The 15108-nt window shown below is 39.8% G+C and overlaps 2 protein-coding genes and 1 long non-coding RNA gene across 10 annotated transcripts in view; 2 read left to right on the forward strand and 1 right to left on the reverse strand.

The window, feature by feature from the left end:
* LOC120401209 overlaps nt 1–1285 on the forward strand; it is a 52013-nt gene extending 50728 nt beyond the window's left edge. Inside the window, exon 5 of the long non-coding RNA XR_005596308.1 lies at nt 1050–1285. This is a non-coding gene — a long non-coding RNA (uncharacterized LOC120401209). The remainder of the gene's footprint in view (nt 1–1049) is intronic.
* SPATA17 (spermatogenesis associated 17) overlaps nt 1–11207 on the reverse strand; it is a 163770-nt gene extending 152563 nt beyond the window's left edge. The window contains exons 1-3 of one of the 3 annotated variants that reach the window (XM_039530867.1): nt 11004–11198; nt 6449–6538; nt 4410–4491 (exon numbers count right to left, since the gene is read on the reverse strand). In XM_039530867.1, coding sequence (XP_039386801.1) covers nt 4410–4491; nt 6449–6538; nt 11004–11071 — 240 coding nt within the window. In that variant the 5' untranslated portion in view covers nt 11072–11198. Of the gene's footprint in view, nt 1–4409; nt 4492–6448; nt 6539–11003 lie in introns of all 3 variants that reach the window. The other 2 variants (XM_039530868.1, XM_039530866.1) reach the window with 2 other exon arrangements.
* The window catches only part of GPATCH2 (G-patch domain containing 2), a 173730-nt gene continuing 169713 nt past the window's right edge, over nt 11092–15108 (forward strand). For 2 of the 6 annotated variants that reach the window (XM_039530860.1, XM_039530864.1), the window contains exon 1: nt 11290–11540. In XM_039530860.1, the coding sequence (XP_039386794.1) occupies nt 11485–11540 (56 nt within the window). In that variant the 5' untranslated portion in view covers nt 11290–11484. Of the gene's footprint in view, nt 11185–11288; nt 11541–12568; nt 12586–15108 lie in introns of those variants that run through there. The other 4 variants (XM_039530865.1, XM_039530862.1, XM_039530863.1 and 1 more) reach the window with 4 other exon arrangements.

Raw genomic sequence — 15108 nt, forward strand, 5'->3', positions numbered from 1 at the left:
AATACACATTTTCTTGGTTGCTCTAAGCTGATTTAAAAGATACATAGAAGTGCTGAGAGTAAGGAACTTCTAAAATGAAACAAATGCTAACAAAGATTCCTCTCTCTGTCTTTTTCCACCTTCAAACACTTTGTATATGCATCCAGAATTTGTGACTGTGCAACTATTAGATCACTCTCTTTTATGCTCAACAGACACTTTCTTTACTTTCCATATGGGTGAAATCACGAGGCCCATAACACAATGCCATGTGTATAGTTTCATAGTACAGGGTTACTGAATACAGATGGGTTAAGCAAGCAGAGGCCACATTTTCCTGCATGCTACAAAGACAGGCTCTGCAAGCCTATTAACCGGGGTGTGAAGGGTGTCATGTGTGGTGGAGATGTGGCCGATAGCGCACCATGTGCACAGACCTACTAGCCACAACCATCACACAGGCCTCAGCAAGTTGTGTATGCTACCAGAGGTCAAAGGCCATAGTGGTGATCATGGTTCACCTGGGAAGATGATCCATATATTGCTTCTGGGTTTAGAGAGGGAAGAATCTGTTTTCCTCGTTCAACTGTTCACTGATTACCAGCTCAAAGTCTGTATGGACCCTTTTACTCAATAGACTTTCTATTTCAGAGGACAAAAACAGAAAGAATTCTACCAAGTGCATTTAATGTCAGCTTGTTTGGCAAATGGTGTTGCCCTCCTCATTCTAACTGCAATTCAGGAAAACATTTAAGTAAATGCTTAAGTCCAATCCTATTCACGAAAGCACCAAAACACTTGCTTAACTTTAAGTATGTGCCTATGTGCTTCCTGAATGGGGATAAATTCCTGTATTGTGGCCTCTGTCCTGCTATAAAGAGTTTTATTCTAAAATGGACCAGTCGCTTATAAATCGTTATGCATATCCCTGATGTTAGTATGTAGGGGGTTTACTTCCAAAACATAGAACTTCTAGAAATTATTTTTGAATTCCTCTATAAGTAAATCCCAGCACAGTTATCTATCATTATCAACATTCTCCTTTCTTCTCTGTTCTGAAATACTTCCAGGTTTCATCTCCACTAGGAAAATGATCTGTTACTGATGGGTCATTTTCCTCACATAAATGGATCCACAGTGCAACTACATTCAGGGAGAATCATCACTTCAACGGGAATTGGAATGAGGCCTAACATGTAGCCTAAGTGGTACACAGGCCTTTTGTCACTCTTCTGCACCAATCAGTGGAATTTACCCAAGAAGTCACATTGATGGGGACTACTCAACATGAGTTGCTGAATTTGGCCTTGAGACAGCGTTGAACTGTGATGTATACAAAGTATTAAAATGTTTTTAAGGTAGATCTCTTCAAAGTTAGAAACAAATATGTTCATAATTTATACTTTTTAGGTACATAGTCCTGAAGCCTTAAAATTCCTTTTCTTACAGGGATTTCTTGCCCTGTGGGCTGTGTTTCATAAAAAAAAACCTCAGATACTATTTAAAAAAACAAAACCCAATTTCTTTTCTGCAGGACAAGGCTGTGGAAAAAATTGTCCATTCAGTCCAGCTTGCATCATAAGGGTAACCAGAATGAACACAAAAGGTTAATTAGAACTTTTAACTTGAGAAAAATAGTCAGAAAAACGTACATTTTTCTATCACACCCATCTTTAAAAAATAGTAAGATACATAACTAATTTGAAGGATGACTCCATAAAGTTATAACCTCAGTTAACTTTATTTACTGGATTTGGGCACTATGAGGGAGATGCACTGGAATACTAACAACTGAAAATACTAGTAGTGATGCACATATGGAGAGCAGATCTGATGAGCCTGAGCTTTTGCTATTTTCCGCATCAGTGCAACTTTCATTTCACAATTTTGAATATAATAATTAAAATGATTTATTATCAAGTAATCATGGGCATTTTGTGCATATGCTTTACCTTGTTTGCTGGCAACTGATACCAATCTAGTCATTATCAGAAGACAAATTTTAAAGTGACCAATTATTTTTTTATCTAACAATTATCATGTCCACCACATCCTGTTTAATTATCATTAGAGTCATTAAGATAATTGTTAAGAAGAAGCAGCAATGAATCCTGTGGCACCTTATAGACTAATAGATGCTTGCATCCGAAGAAGTGGGTATTCACCCACGAAAGCTCATGCTGCAAAACTTCTGTTAGTCTATAAGGTGCCACAGGATTCTTTGCTGCTTCTACAGAACCAGACTAACACGGCTACCCCTCTGATACTTGTTAAGAAGAGTTTAACATAAATGTTACTACTATTTTAACTTAAATTTGTCCTAAATTGCTAGACCATTTCATAGTTTGAAATATTCCAAGTTGAGCCAGCCCAGTGGTTTAATAAAGGTAGCACAATATGCTAGTGCACAGACAATTTAGACACAAGACTCAAGTTCATTCTCTAAATCCAAGGGCATAAATATGTGGGAGCAGTGAGTAAGGAGCCTACTGATTAATAGGGAGAAAGATGCACCTGACATCATTCTGCAGAAACTCACATAGCTAACTCAGAAGTTGTACTGACAAACTCCAGAAGTTGTCAAATCCAGTCCTCCTCAGCCAAATTGCTGGTAAGTACAACATAAGATACTGAGGGGGTGAAGTTCTTCCATGCTCACCACTGTACAACTGAGAAGCCTTATGGGGTATTTTTGTTTCTCTTTGAATCATCTGGCATTGGCTACTACCAGAAACAAGATGGATGGATGATCTGATCTAGAATGGTAAATCCTACTATCCTGTCTTTTAAATATACTGGCTGTTTTGCCTTTATTTGTCCTCTACCACATTCTAGAACTTCTTGTCACAAAACTGAATTGCCAGGGCAATTCTGTGAAGAGAAACAATAGAAAGAGAATCAGGCCATTAAGAGCTGAGGTCAAACAGCCTCAAAAGGAAAGGCAATAGTGCAGGACACCACTGGTGCAATTCCTCCTCCATGTCCCCACCCAGCAAAATGATGATGTGTTGTTCCCTTTGTGCCCCATTTGAGAGCTCTACATCAGAAACTTTGTCAGTCTGTGTCACCGCTCTCAACGCACCTCCCACATATATATATAAAAAAATGACTGAACATCAGATTATGCCATTACTATTTTAACCACAAACTGATTATTGTCTACCAAGAGATTGGCATTTGAATAAGTGAATGTCCAGAGATATCTGCCTGTGTAGATCTGGTGATCTAAACAAAAATTGACATTGACCTGAGTGCAGAGGGCCAACATAAGGCCTGTGTGCCACCTATGTCCTACTAAAGCCCTCAAAATAAGTCTGTGGTCAGGTGCCAGAAACAGACACTGTTGTTCCTTGATTCTGATTCTTGAATGTCAAGATTAAATTGCCATCTTCAGAATTTTACTGTATATGTTTTTGAGATAAGTCCAATCCTATTTTTGTTAACTGTTTAGAACATTCATCAGGGGGTGACTATATACCACTTAAGTCCCACTAAGCACACAGTCACTTTTCAGAAGCGAACTCAATTTAAGCATGTAGTTATCCACTTTGCACAAACAAATTGCAATATGATAGGAAGTTCCTTGAAAACATGGCCCATAAAGATGACTCAGTCTGACTAACTAGCTGGTCAACCAGTGGGGAACAAGTCAACAGTATTTGAACTATTATTATTTAGTACACTACATTTTTTTCCTTTCTGTGTATTTTTATTTCTATATTGAAAAACAGCAATTTGGCTTCAATAAAATTAGTCAAGAATAAATGAAGAACAAATTACAAAGTATTGGAATAGAAACTATTTACATAAATTTGTAAATTAGTGATGCAAACTACTGATTAAAAATCTTACCATTGTATGTTAAGAGCAAATTGTCGTCTTCTTCATTTTCTAAACCTCTTAACAGAGGTTTAAGATAGTGTGCTATCATACATTTCTATCTTCAAGTCCATCAAGGAAATTGGATTGGCTGTGATCTGCTGTGTGCCTCAAGGCAAAACCTCAAATATTTCAAGGTTCATTAAGTAAGAAATTTAAACCACTAAAACACAGAACAGCGATGTGTAGAGATATTAACTTATTCTGTTTTTTCAGAATTAAGAGTACTGCCAGGAAAACAGTACTTCCAACCAAAAGCCTGTTTCCTGCAATTAGCTCACCACAGGCAGACTTTTGCAAGTGCAGAGCTCATTGCTGGATAGAAGCCTAAGTCTCCAATCCTGCAAACAGGAATGCATGTGCTCAACTTCACAACCATGACTAGTCCTATTGAAATCAATGGAGCTACTCATGGTAGTTAAGTTAAGAATATGCATAAGTGTATGCAGGATCGGGGCCTCAACTCTCAACTTTTCGACTAGAACCAGGGGCAAGTTAATGAGTATTTGAGTGATAAAATATCTAAACTAATTGTAAATCCCATTTGTTACCTCCACCATTTTTCTGAAGTGTTTTCTTCCTTGATAGCCTCTCCACCATTTCTGGATAATAATCATCATTTTGTTCAGATACCTAAAACAAAATATTTTGATTACAAATGACTACATTGAAAGAATAATATATTTATAAGTTACACTGGAAAGATTTTTCCAAGATTTTAGGCAATGCTGTATGTTATCTATACTTATTCCAAAAAGTGGGTTACAGCAAACTTACTTAAATTTAATCTTATAAAAGTTATTCATTATTAAGCATTACAAAATACACTTAAGAATGGGTGTTTGTGTGACTGGTTAAACAATTCATGGAGAATACAGTTAATACTTCTGAATGGTCTAGAACTTTTTTTGGCCAAATGGGAAAATGTTGAAAGCTGAAAAATTTCTAAAATTTTCAGTTTGAGAGTTGTAGAAAATTTGACAATAAGGAAACATGTTTTGGCTTTGTTGATATTTCTCCAAGGGGAAAAAAAATTCCCAGCCAGCTTAGGTGCTAGCATAACAACTTTGCTTTGCTTCCTAATACATTATGAGATAGCCCCAAATCCTGCAAAGATTTATGCACATGACTGCACTGCACCTTAAGAGGGGGCATTGTCCAGCTTGCCAGGGGATGGAGAATAGTGCTTTTCTACTGGGGGTTAGGAGAAGGGCTTAGAAGCTTCTGTAAAAGGGGGAATGGATCAGTATGGTGATGCTGACTCATCCCCAGGGACTGGAAGGGCTGAGGAATTGAAAAGGAGTGAATCTGGCAAGAGAAGCCCCTTTCCCCCACACCAGGCAAAGCAGCACCTACCTTCCCTCCCATTGAGGTGACAAACTACCAGGTATGGTCAGGACCTGCCGTGGGCACCATGCTAGCCACTGCTTTGTAGGGGGACTGGAAAGGAATTTTCCTCTCACCATCAGATTGGCCTAGGTGAAGTTGAGTTTTTTTCACCTGCTTCGCAGCAGGTCCAGGGAGGGCTCTGTTATGGTGAGTCAGGAAGGGAGTTAGGCTTTGATGTTGCAACTCATTATGTAAGTGGGGGCAGCTGTCCAATGCAGATAATCCATAAGAAAGGGATACAATGACCAGATAAATGACTTGGCAAAGGAATTAAAAAGGATGTGGTTTGTTAAAAGAGCGGAACTGGGGAGGAGGTGTTGGGGCTCCTATGACTGATACGGCTGGCATGACTGGCATGCTGACACTCCTATGACTGGCAAGCCCCCCTTTCTTATAGCCTACCTTAACCAAGGGGGGGGGCAGGATGCTAAGGTCCCAGCAATGGTTTGGCTGAGGGACCTGGTTAGAAAAGATGCTTCTGGGTAGATACTGCATGATCATGGAGCTACCTGCACTTTTATCTACCAGGTAGTCCCAGATATCTAATAATAAAGTTGCAGCCTGATTACAACCATATCAAATGTCTTCTGTCCTTCTTTTGTTATTGTCGGACAATGACTAATTTAAACATGTACGTAGTCCCATTGTTCCCAAGTATGTAATACTTTGCAGAACTAGGGCCTCAGTTTTTACATGGTATTTCTCAAATAATAATAATACCTAGCAAGTCAGAGCCAACAATAGAACCCTGGTCTCCTAAGTCATAGGCTAGTGCTTTATCCAGTAGGCCACATCATACAGTTCTTTTCACGTTATCCACAAAATCTGAGGAAGAAAAGTTTGTACAATAGGCACTCTTGATGCACAACATGCCATTTTTTTCAAGGGTCACACTCTGATATCCCTAGAATACTGAAAGAGTGTTCTTAAAAACAACAACAATGCTATTTCCATTCCATTTGTCAACTTTTGGACCTCAGCAATTTTAGCTGTACAATTAAAACAAAGTCACAAGGATTTTTTGCAATGGTAATGTATATATTTTTATGCTGCTCAAAAACAGAATAATTGTTTTTGTTCACATTTTACAGAAACATTCACTTTCAGAGAGAGAGAATAAGCTAAGTATAATATGTGAGAATTTTGGAAAGTTATTAGTGACTGAAAATATGGTTTAAAGTAGAAAAAAAAATCATAATACCTGATGTATGCTCGGATTCTGCATCCTCGAAACCAGCTCTGGATTCGTACAGCAGCATTGTGCTCTGCTTTTCTGTATTCATCTACAGCTCTGAAACATTTTTTGAAAATAATCTTTTTGTGATTAGCATTCTCAGTAGTTTACTTTAAAATCAAAACAATAAGTCAGAAAGATTTTTTAATCTAATTTTTTTCTTAACGGGACAACCTGTGTTCTTTTTAAACCTTTCTTCCCTCCCACCCCCCAGCTTAACATATTACCATTATTAGGAATGATGCAAAACAAAATATCCCATGATGATTAGATGGAATAGAGATAATTAAAGCCCCAATCTTGCAAGGACAACAGTGCAATGGCTCTGCTCTATTTTAAGGATTTTATTATAAACAATATAAAACAATCTAAATATAAATTTCAGGAAAAATGAAGTTATTTTGCATTCTGATTATGCATCTTTGTTAACATTCTTGGTAGGGGAACATAAAGTAACATAGGAGACCAGAAGTCATGTGGGATGAAGGAAGAAGGCTAAAAAAATTTTATGTAAAAAAATGTAAAACGTCCCAGTTGATGGGATCCAGATGGATCCTGTTGTTGTTTTTTTTTTTAAGGAAACATTTAAAAGATTTTTTTGGGTAAGCTACTGCAGTGTTAGAGGAGTTGTAACTTGTGTGCTGACACATTAATTTTATGTGCTTTTTTCTAATGCCTGAGAAACATAGTTCCCAGGTACATCTGATATTGAACAATGATGCCAATATGTTATGAACTTCTAGACTTCTTATGCTTTAAATGAAAAATGTGGATAACACTTTATTTTAATGGTATATTAATTAGTGCTGAATTACAATAGAAATCCTATAGAGGTACATAAAATATGACATTGACATGAATATCAGATAAATTCACTATGATCAGTATTATCACAATGATTATTAAATGAATTAATTATGTAAAAGTAAGGGCCTGATCCATAGCCCAGTAAAATCAATAGAAAGACCCATTGACTACAATAAGGTTACATCAGGCTCTGAATGTGTTACCAAAGCTGTACTGAAGCAGCATACAGTGAAAAAAAAGGGCTGGGAGCTTGTCGTCATTTTAATTAAAAGTATCTACTATAACTATTGAAAATCCAGTTCAGGCTGAAACATTTTCTAGATAGGTGATTCTGGAAGAAGAGGTAGAATTAGACAACCTGGTGAGCAACTCATTTGTCAAATCATCTGTCATTTCATACATCACAGCCCTACCTTTTCAAATATTCAGCACATATTGCTTAACAGCTATTTCATGGGAAATGTTCAGTGAGATGAAGATGATACTATCAGTTCACCAGCAATACTAGAGTTTTCACAATAGGAATGGAGAAGCATGTCATGGGTGAGATTTGAAGATGCTGTAGAGGGCAAAATGGTAGGATTCAGAGATAGAATCAATGTGTGCAGTGGGAGGGGGAAGAGAAGAAAAGAGTATAAAAGTATGATGATGTTGCAAGCCCAAGGAACACAGAATCTAAAGGAATTGCGAATGGTAATGAAGAAGGGAGGACAAGGGCGGTTTGGGGGGAAAGATAAGGATTCAGTTTTCAATTTCTGGTGGAGGCAGGTTATCCAGGAAGAGATGTTGGTGAGACAGCTGAAGATATGAGATGAGACTAGGCAGAGAAATCGAAGGATACAGGTAGGTCTGAGAGTTGTTAATGGTAGAAGCTGTATGATAAGAGAAGAGGGCCAAGTGCAAAGACCCTAACAGAGATTCTTAAGGAGCATTCAGACAGATAGTGCCAGAGAGAGACACAAGGGAGGGGCTGTCTATTAGGAGAGCCATAACTGTGACAAAGGCAAAAGACAGATCAAGACCAATAAGAGTGGGGAAGATGACTTGCTACTTGGCCAGAAAAAGAGAATTAGTAACATTGTTAAGGGGAGTTTCAACGCTGAGGGGCAGAAACCAGGTACAAGATCATTTCTAGTTTCTGTTTAATTATATCTTTTCACAATAAAGTATCAATTAACAATTATTACATTGCTGAACTAAACTATTTGAAATTATACTTTAATCTTTATTGAAGCATTACAATCACACTTTTATTATTTACTATCACCTTTGTAAATTATTTTCTTATTGCTTCTCCAAGTTGCCCCCAGTACATTGAGTTGAGTTAAAAGAATCTCATTTAAAGTTTGCAATGAGGTTTTGCTCTTTGAACGTGATCTGTTCTGTTGGTATGTAATTTATTGTACTAGTTGATAATTTCTTGTTTACATCTTCATATCAGACAGATATTACTCTTTCACTCTTTCTTGTCACCATTGTACTAGATCTGGTTTGATGGTTCTGTATGTTGCTTGAGAGTTACTGTATCTTTTGTTCTATTTTCTCTTGTAATGTTTATCTTTTGGTTGTGAAGAGCCCTTGCCAACACTAGAAAGATAACAATTGGAGCTAGGATTTGGTTTTCACCTTTCAAACTGCACATTCGGTTGGAATGTCAAGGGTTATCTTTACACCATTCACAAACATTTACTGTGACTTATGCTTCCAAGTAACTTTCAATAACATGAAACCAAGGCAGACACAAAATAAATGTCATTTAATGCACTTTGATTACCTACAGTGTTTTGCATATACAAATACAATGTCTTCTGAACACAGACTATATTCAGAATAACTTCACCCAAAACTGATTTCAACTCACAATATTATGGCACTAGTCAATATAATTAATACTGACTCTTTTATGATCTGAATCTGCAAAAGTGATTTAATTGTGAAATTCTTAGAGAAAATAGGAGTGTATAGAAGCCACACAAGGTCTTGAAGCAGCAGACCAAGGTAATTAGCATATCAATATATTTAGCAAACACTGCAAATTACACAAATCTGATATTGTCACTTACTAAAAATCTCAAAAAGATGGACATAATTAATTCTGTGTCCCTTTTATATTTTAAATATATGTGTCAAAACCACAAATCTGGGTGACTGTTTTTGCATTTTTAATTGGCTATAGCTGTAAGAAGCATGTAAATTGTCTACTTAGGTGTGCAAACAGTGTGTCCAGAGGTTACAGCTTGAACTGCAAGTCAGGATTCTGGACTCTATTCCAGGCTTGCCACTGACACACTGTCCTTTAGCAAGTAAAGGACTGTCCTTTCCATACCTCTCTTTATCAGGAATAGGGAGGTGGTATTATCTCTGTATATGGCATTAGGGAAACCATGAGTGAAATACTGTGTCCTGTTCTGGTATCCACACTTCAAAAAACATATTGACAAACTGGAAAGGTTTCAGAAAAGAGCTATAAGAGTTATTTGAGATTTGAAAAATGGGCCTTATAGTGAGAGATTTAAGCAACTCACTCTATTTAGTTTATCCAAGGAAACATCAAGAGGTAACTTGATCACAGTGTACAAGCACCCACACAAGGGAGAGAGTACAGATAGTAGACAGCTTTTTAATTTAGCAGAAAAAGGCATAATAAGATCCAATGGTTGGAAACTGAAGCTAGACCAATTCAGACTAGAAATAAAGCAAATTTTAAAAACAGTGATGCTTATTAACCATTGCACCAATTTATCTAGGGACATAATGGATTCTCCATCACAAGACTGGATATCTTTCTAAAAAATAGTGATAGCTCAAATAGAAGTTATGGGCTTCAAGCTGAAATTACTGGGTGAAGTTTTATAGCCCCTGTTGTACTGGAAGTCAGGAAAGATTGTCATAGTGGCACCTTTGAGCCTGAAAAATCTATGAAATCCCTTGACAAAAGAGGTAATTATTTAAGCACCAATATTTTGCTTAGCTCTGGATGAGACATTATTCTCTTCTCTACGGATCTTACCATTTAAATAGTGTGTTGTATAAAATGCTCAGGAAACTCCAGAAGTGGATGCTAATTTAGAGCTGTTAGTTATATACATTATTTCAGTGAAGGATTTGGGACACCATTTTTGTGGTATAACAACACTCTCCTTAATAAACAGAATTACTATTGCCTTTGGTTTCTACAAGGGATTGCCCTGAGAATCACTTTCTGAGCTTATGAAACACTAAGTCACAAAAAAGTGTTCCCCCAGAGGACTATTTTGCTGTGCCACAATGGGATTTTTATTCAACCTAGCGACATTTTGATATAATGTTGCTTTGGTGCAGTGCAGTAATATACTTGATACGATATGGCAACATTTTCACATGGCATGATAACTGTATGCTCTTTGGGGCACAGACCACCTTTTATTCTGTGCTTAGCACCAGGGGGTCCTGATTCTAATTGGGGTTTAAGAACGCTCGGGGAATATAACTATTAAGCAGTGACAGTGCTAACTGGACATGGCAATGTCCCAGTGCCAATGCAACACTGCGCTGGTGCAATGTGGTGACCTGGGGATGTGCCATGGGGGTGATCTCGCAAGGTGCCACCATCATTTGGAGAACCTGTGTCCCATCCCAGTGCGCTGGCCTGGCTCTTACCAATGCTCCTCCCCAGAAGGGAAGTACTATGAGGCCAATGCAGGCCCACGGGGGCGGGGGCAGCGGGGCCCGTTACCTGTTCCTATGGAAATATTCCTCCCTCGGGCCTGGCAGCCTCCCTTGCAGCCTGGCCAAAGCGGCCATGTTCCCCCTGCCCTGATGGTGTACAGGCCGTCACCATGGCAACCAGACCGTACCACCTGGCTGAGGGGGAGGTAATTCCTCCCTACAGGCCCCGCCGGCCTGGGGTCGGGGAGGTAGGACACGAAAGAGTGCTGGGGGTGGGGGGAAGTGGTGAGCGAGCCCCCAGCTATGGGCCGAACCATCCGAGCTCCCTCCCGGCACCGGACCGCGGGAGGGGAAGGCGCGGGGGGTGGTTGGGCCCTACTTCCTGCCGGTGCTGTAGCCGCTTCCGGGCTCCTATCCTGGGGGAGTGAGGCGCGGGCAAAGAGCGATCCCGACACCCCTTCTCGCTCGCCCGGCTTCGGCCGCCTCCCCGAGTCTCTGCGAAGCGGCATCAGCTTCCCCGGGGAGCGGCCGGGGGAGGCGCCGGGTTCATGTTCCGGGTCGCTGAGCCCGACCCGACCCGAGCTCAGGCGGCGAGAAAGAGCTGGTGAGGCCGGGCTAGACGGGGGGCGAGGGTTGGTGGCCGCCCGGAGGGGGCAGGTGGCGGCGGCGGCGGCTCCGTGGTTTGGAGACAGAAGCTTTCCCGGCGGGGCCACCGAGTTAGAGCTTCCTGGGGCTGCGGGGAGATTGTGGAGTTGGGCCGCGGGTGGATTCCCGGTCTCTGGAGTTGCTCCCTCTAGACGCCGCTATCCCATTCCTGCCACGAGTGACTCCTCCTTGGGGCTCAGACCCACACGTCTCCAGAGCATCTGGTGCCAGGTGGCAGGTATTTTATTTAAAAACGTTGCTGCTTAGGCGCAGTTTGGCTTCCGTATGGGGGGCTCCTGTCAGGACAATGGGGCATGCATGGAGGAGGCAAATTCCGTGCCTGCCGGAGGTTTGCTGTTTGAGGGAGCAACGCCCAGCTGCCCGTCCCCAAACTACGCCCTTGCTGTGCTGTGGAGAATCATTCCTCCTCTCTTTTACCAAACGTCTCCCTTCTCCTTTCTGAACCCTCTCCCTCCCCTTTTGCCCATCGGACAGTGTGGCTGCTGGTTACGATCAAATTGTTGATGATATCCTTATAAAGGGGATTGAAGGCATGAACTATTGGCAAATTTGTCACATGAGGTCTTTCACCTCTCAGTCACCTGCTATTTTATGGGTGAACAGTGGGCTGTGTGCAAAAGGATTTGTTGCTCCCAGGCCAGAAGATAAAACCCCATCACCTCAAACGTGTTGTTTATATTGTATTAGTACCTGAAGAGCCTGGTTCCTTTGTGGTAGCTGCTTTGCAAGTACACATTTACACATGGTCTCTGCTCGGAACACCTTAAGTTTTATCTGAAACAAGACTCAACAAGTGGGTGTTGCAAACAATAGTCAGAAAAAAAAAGGATAGCAGTCGTGTGTTCCCACCGGATAGTTCTGCTATAGTAGTTCCAAATAATTTATTTTTATTATAGGAGTGGAGTAAGTGGAATGTGACAAAGGAAGTAGAAAAGGAAGGAAAGGGAAAAGTGGTATATGTATGAGTGGGGAAGAAAGGGAAAGTGGGAGGGAAGGCTAGAGGGCCACAGAGGGTTGACAGTGTTCCAATGGCAGTGAAAGAACCAGAGAGGGATAGAAAGAAGATGGGTCAAACAACCAATTGACAGACAAAATGCATAGTTGTTTGCAGTGTTGTTGTAACTATGTTGGTCTCAGGAAATTAGAGAGATGAGGTGGGTGAGGTGATTTTTTTGTTGTTGTTGGACCAACTTCTGTTGGCAAAAGTGACAAGCTTTTGAGCAAACAGCTTGAAAGCGTGTCACTTTCGCCAACAGAAGTTGGTCCAATAAAAAATATCTCCTTAAAATGAATAATGTCCACTGTCCAAACTGAGAATGCAGGCTGCTGATATCACCAATATTATGAGAAAGTGGTTGAAGACCCAACCACAACTGGAGCATTATAGAATTTTATACTGGGTTTTTAATGAAAACTACATGTACTGCATTAAATGGTTTTCTGCATTAAATGTTAGAAGCATCCTGGTAGAAAACATTGTGCAACCATCATGTAAACCTTTCTTTGCATCGAGTTAAGAGGAAGCTTGAGGTGTAGGAAATTTTACGTGACCACTACACTAAACATTGATTAAGAAGTGTTAAGATTCTTGTTGTTAAACTTTAAACACTCAATGCAAAACTTTCTTTGCTTACACGTTTTTCACTTTTTTGTATCATTCAGAAATAAGTTAGTTTCAAAACAACCAAAGTAAACCTTTAATGTGCATTAGGTTCATTACAAAGACTGAAAATGAACATAAGGATGCTACAGTCCCACTGTTATGATCAGATCTGTTAGAGTAAACCAGGATTGTAGGATGGGGTCCGTATGTCTTGTGGCTCCTTTCCGGTCTCTTTCATGCAAAGAGCATTATTATTAAAATGCTTGAGACTTTATACTACTATACCACTAAAACTGCTCAGCAGTTTTTGTTCTAAACTAAGAAAGGAATTGTTGGAAAAGTTTAGTGTTGGTTTAGAATGGAGTTAAAGGTTAGAGAGAGAATTTTAAGGAAGGTTCCAAGCTAGGAAAACAAATGATGGTAGAGCTTCCACCTGGTAGTGGTGACCAGGTAACACAGATATTTCCTCCAAGACCTGTGCACGCACGCACACACACACACACACACACACACACACACACACACACACACACACACACACACACACACACACACACACACACACACACACACACACGTACGTCTTGGAGGAAAAGTGTACCAAAGCAGTTTATTTTTAGCTGGACAAAAATAAGATATTATACTCAAACTTTTGAGCCAAAGAGATATGTTTCAAAGGCAAAACCAAGTGAAACACCTCTAAAAGTTTTGTCATCTTACTGTAGTAAATAGTTTCCCAAAAATTCTGTGAAAATTATATTTGCTATTCACAGGAGTCATGAAATAATGTATATCCTGAAAGAGTTAGCACTCCGAGACAGCACAGTAACATAGTTCACACTGATGACTAATAGATTGTATGTCCTCTATTTTACTTTTATGAGTGATAACATACTACAGTCCCTTTCTTTTAAAGAGTCAGGTTATAATTGTTACTAACAACTACTGAATGATCAAGCCATAATGCTAACCTTGATTGTAAGTGCAGGGTTTTATGGAAGTTGGCTATACTGGCCCAAAGATATTGACCAGAACTGTTTGGTATAGAGAGAAGAATCCAAAATCTAGTTGTCTTTTTGAATTATAGTTTGTTAGCTCTGGAGGTCTGCTAAATATACTTTGGACTACTCCTCAAAACTATTCGCCCCTCATTCCTCTGTACATAGGTTATCCAGGAAGCTGTGCTTCAATGGAAATCTATTTTAGTAAAATTTGTAATATTAAGGAACCAAAGAAAATTAACATCTCATGGTATAGTACTTGAGCTTCTGCGAAGCCATACCTTCTTGAAATATGAAGAGTTCTAAAAAAGATAGTTATATGGAGATTCAAGAAGATAATTCTGTTATACCTCTTTAGTCTGTTTCAGCTATGTGTTTTGCTTACTCTGGATTGTATTGTGTCCAGTTCTGGGCACTGCATTTCAAGAAAGATGAGGAGAAATTGGAGAGGGTCCAGAGAAGAGCAACAAGAATTATTAAAGGTCTAGAGAACATGACCTATGAAGGAAGGCTGAAAGCACTGGGTTTGTTTAATTTGGAAAAGAGAAGACTGAGAAGGGGACATGATAGCAGTTTTCAGGTATCTAAAAGGGTGTCATAAGGAGGAGGGAGAAAACTTGTTCATCTTAGCCTCTAAGGATAGAACAAGAAGCAATGGTCTTAAACTGCAGCAAGGGAGGTTTAGGTTGGACATTAGGAAAAAGTTCCGAACTGTCAGGGTGGTTAAACATTGCAGATATTTAAGAGTAGGTTAGATAAATGTCTATCAGGGATGGTCTAGACAATATTTGGTTCTGCCATGAGGGCAGGGGACTGGACTTGATGACCTCTCAAGGTCCCTTCCAGTCCTAAAGTCTATGAATCTATGGATGGCAGGAGTCTATATATTAGTTGAGTGTTTC

This window comes from Mauremys reevesii, linkage group 3 (assembly GCF_016161935.1).
Source record: "Mauremys reevesii isolate NIE-2019 linkage group 3, ASM1616193v1, whole genome shotgun sequence".
In the NCBI taxonomy this organism is placed as follows: Eukaryota; Metazoa; Chordata; order Testudines; family Geoemydidae; genus Mauremys; species Mauremys reevesii.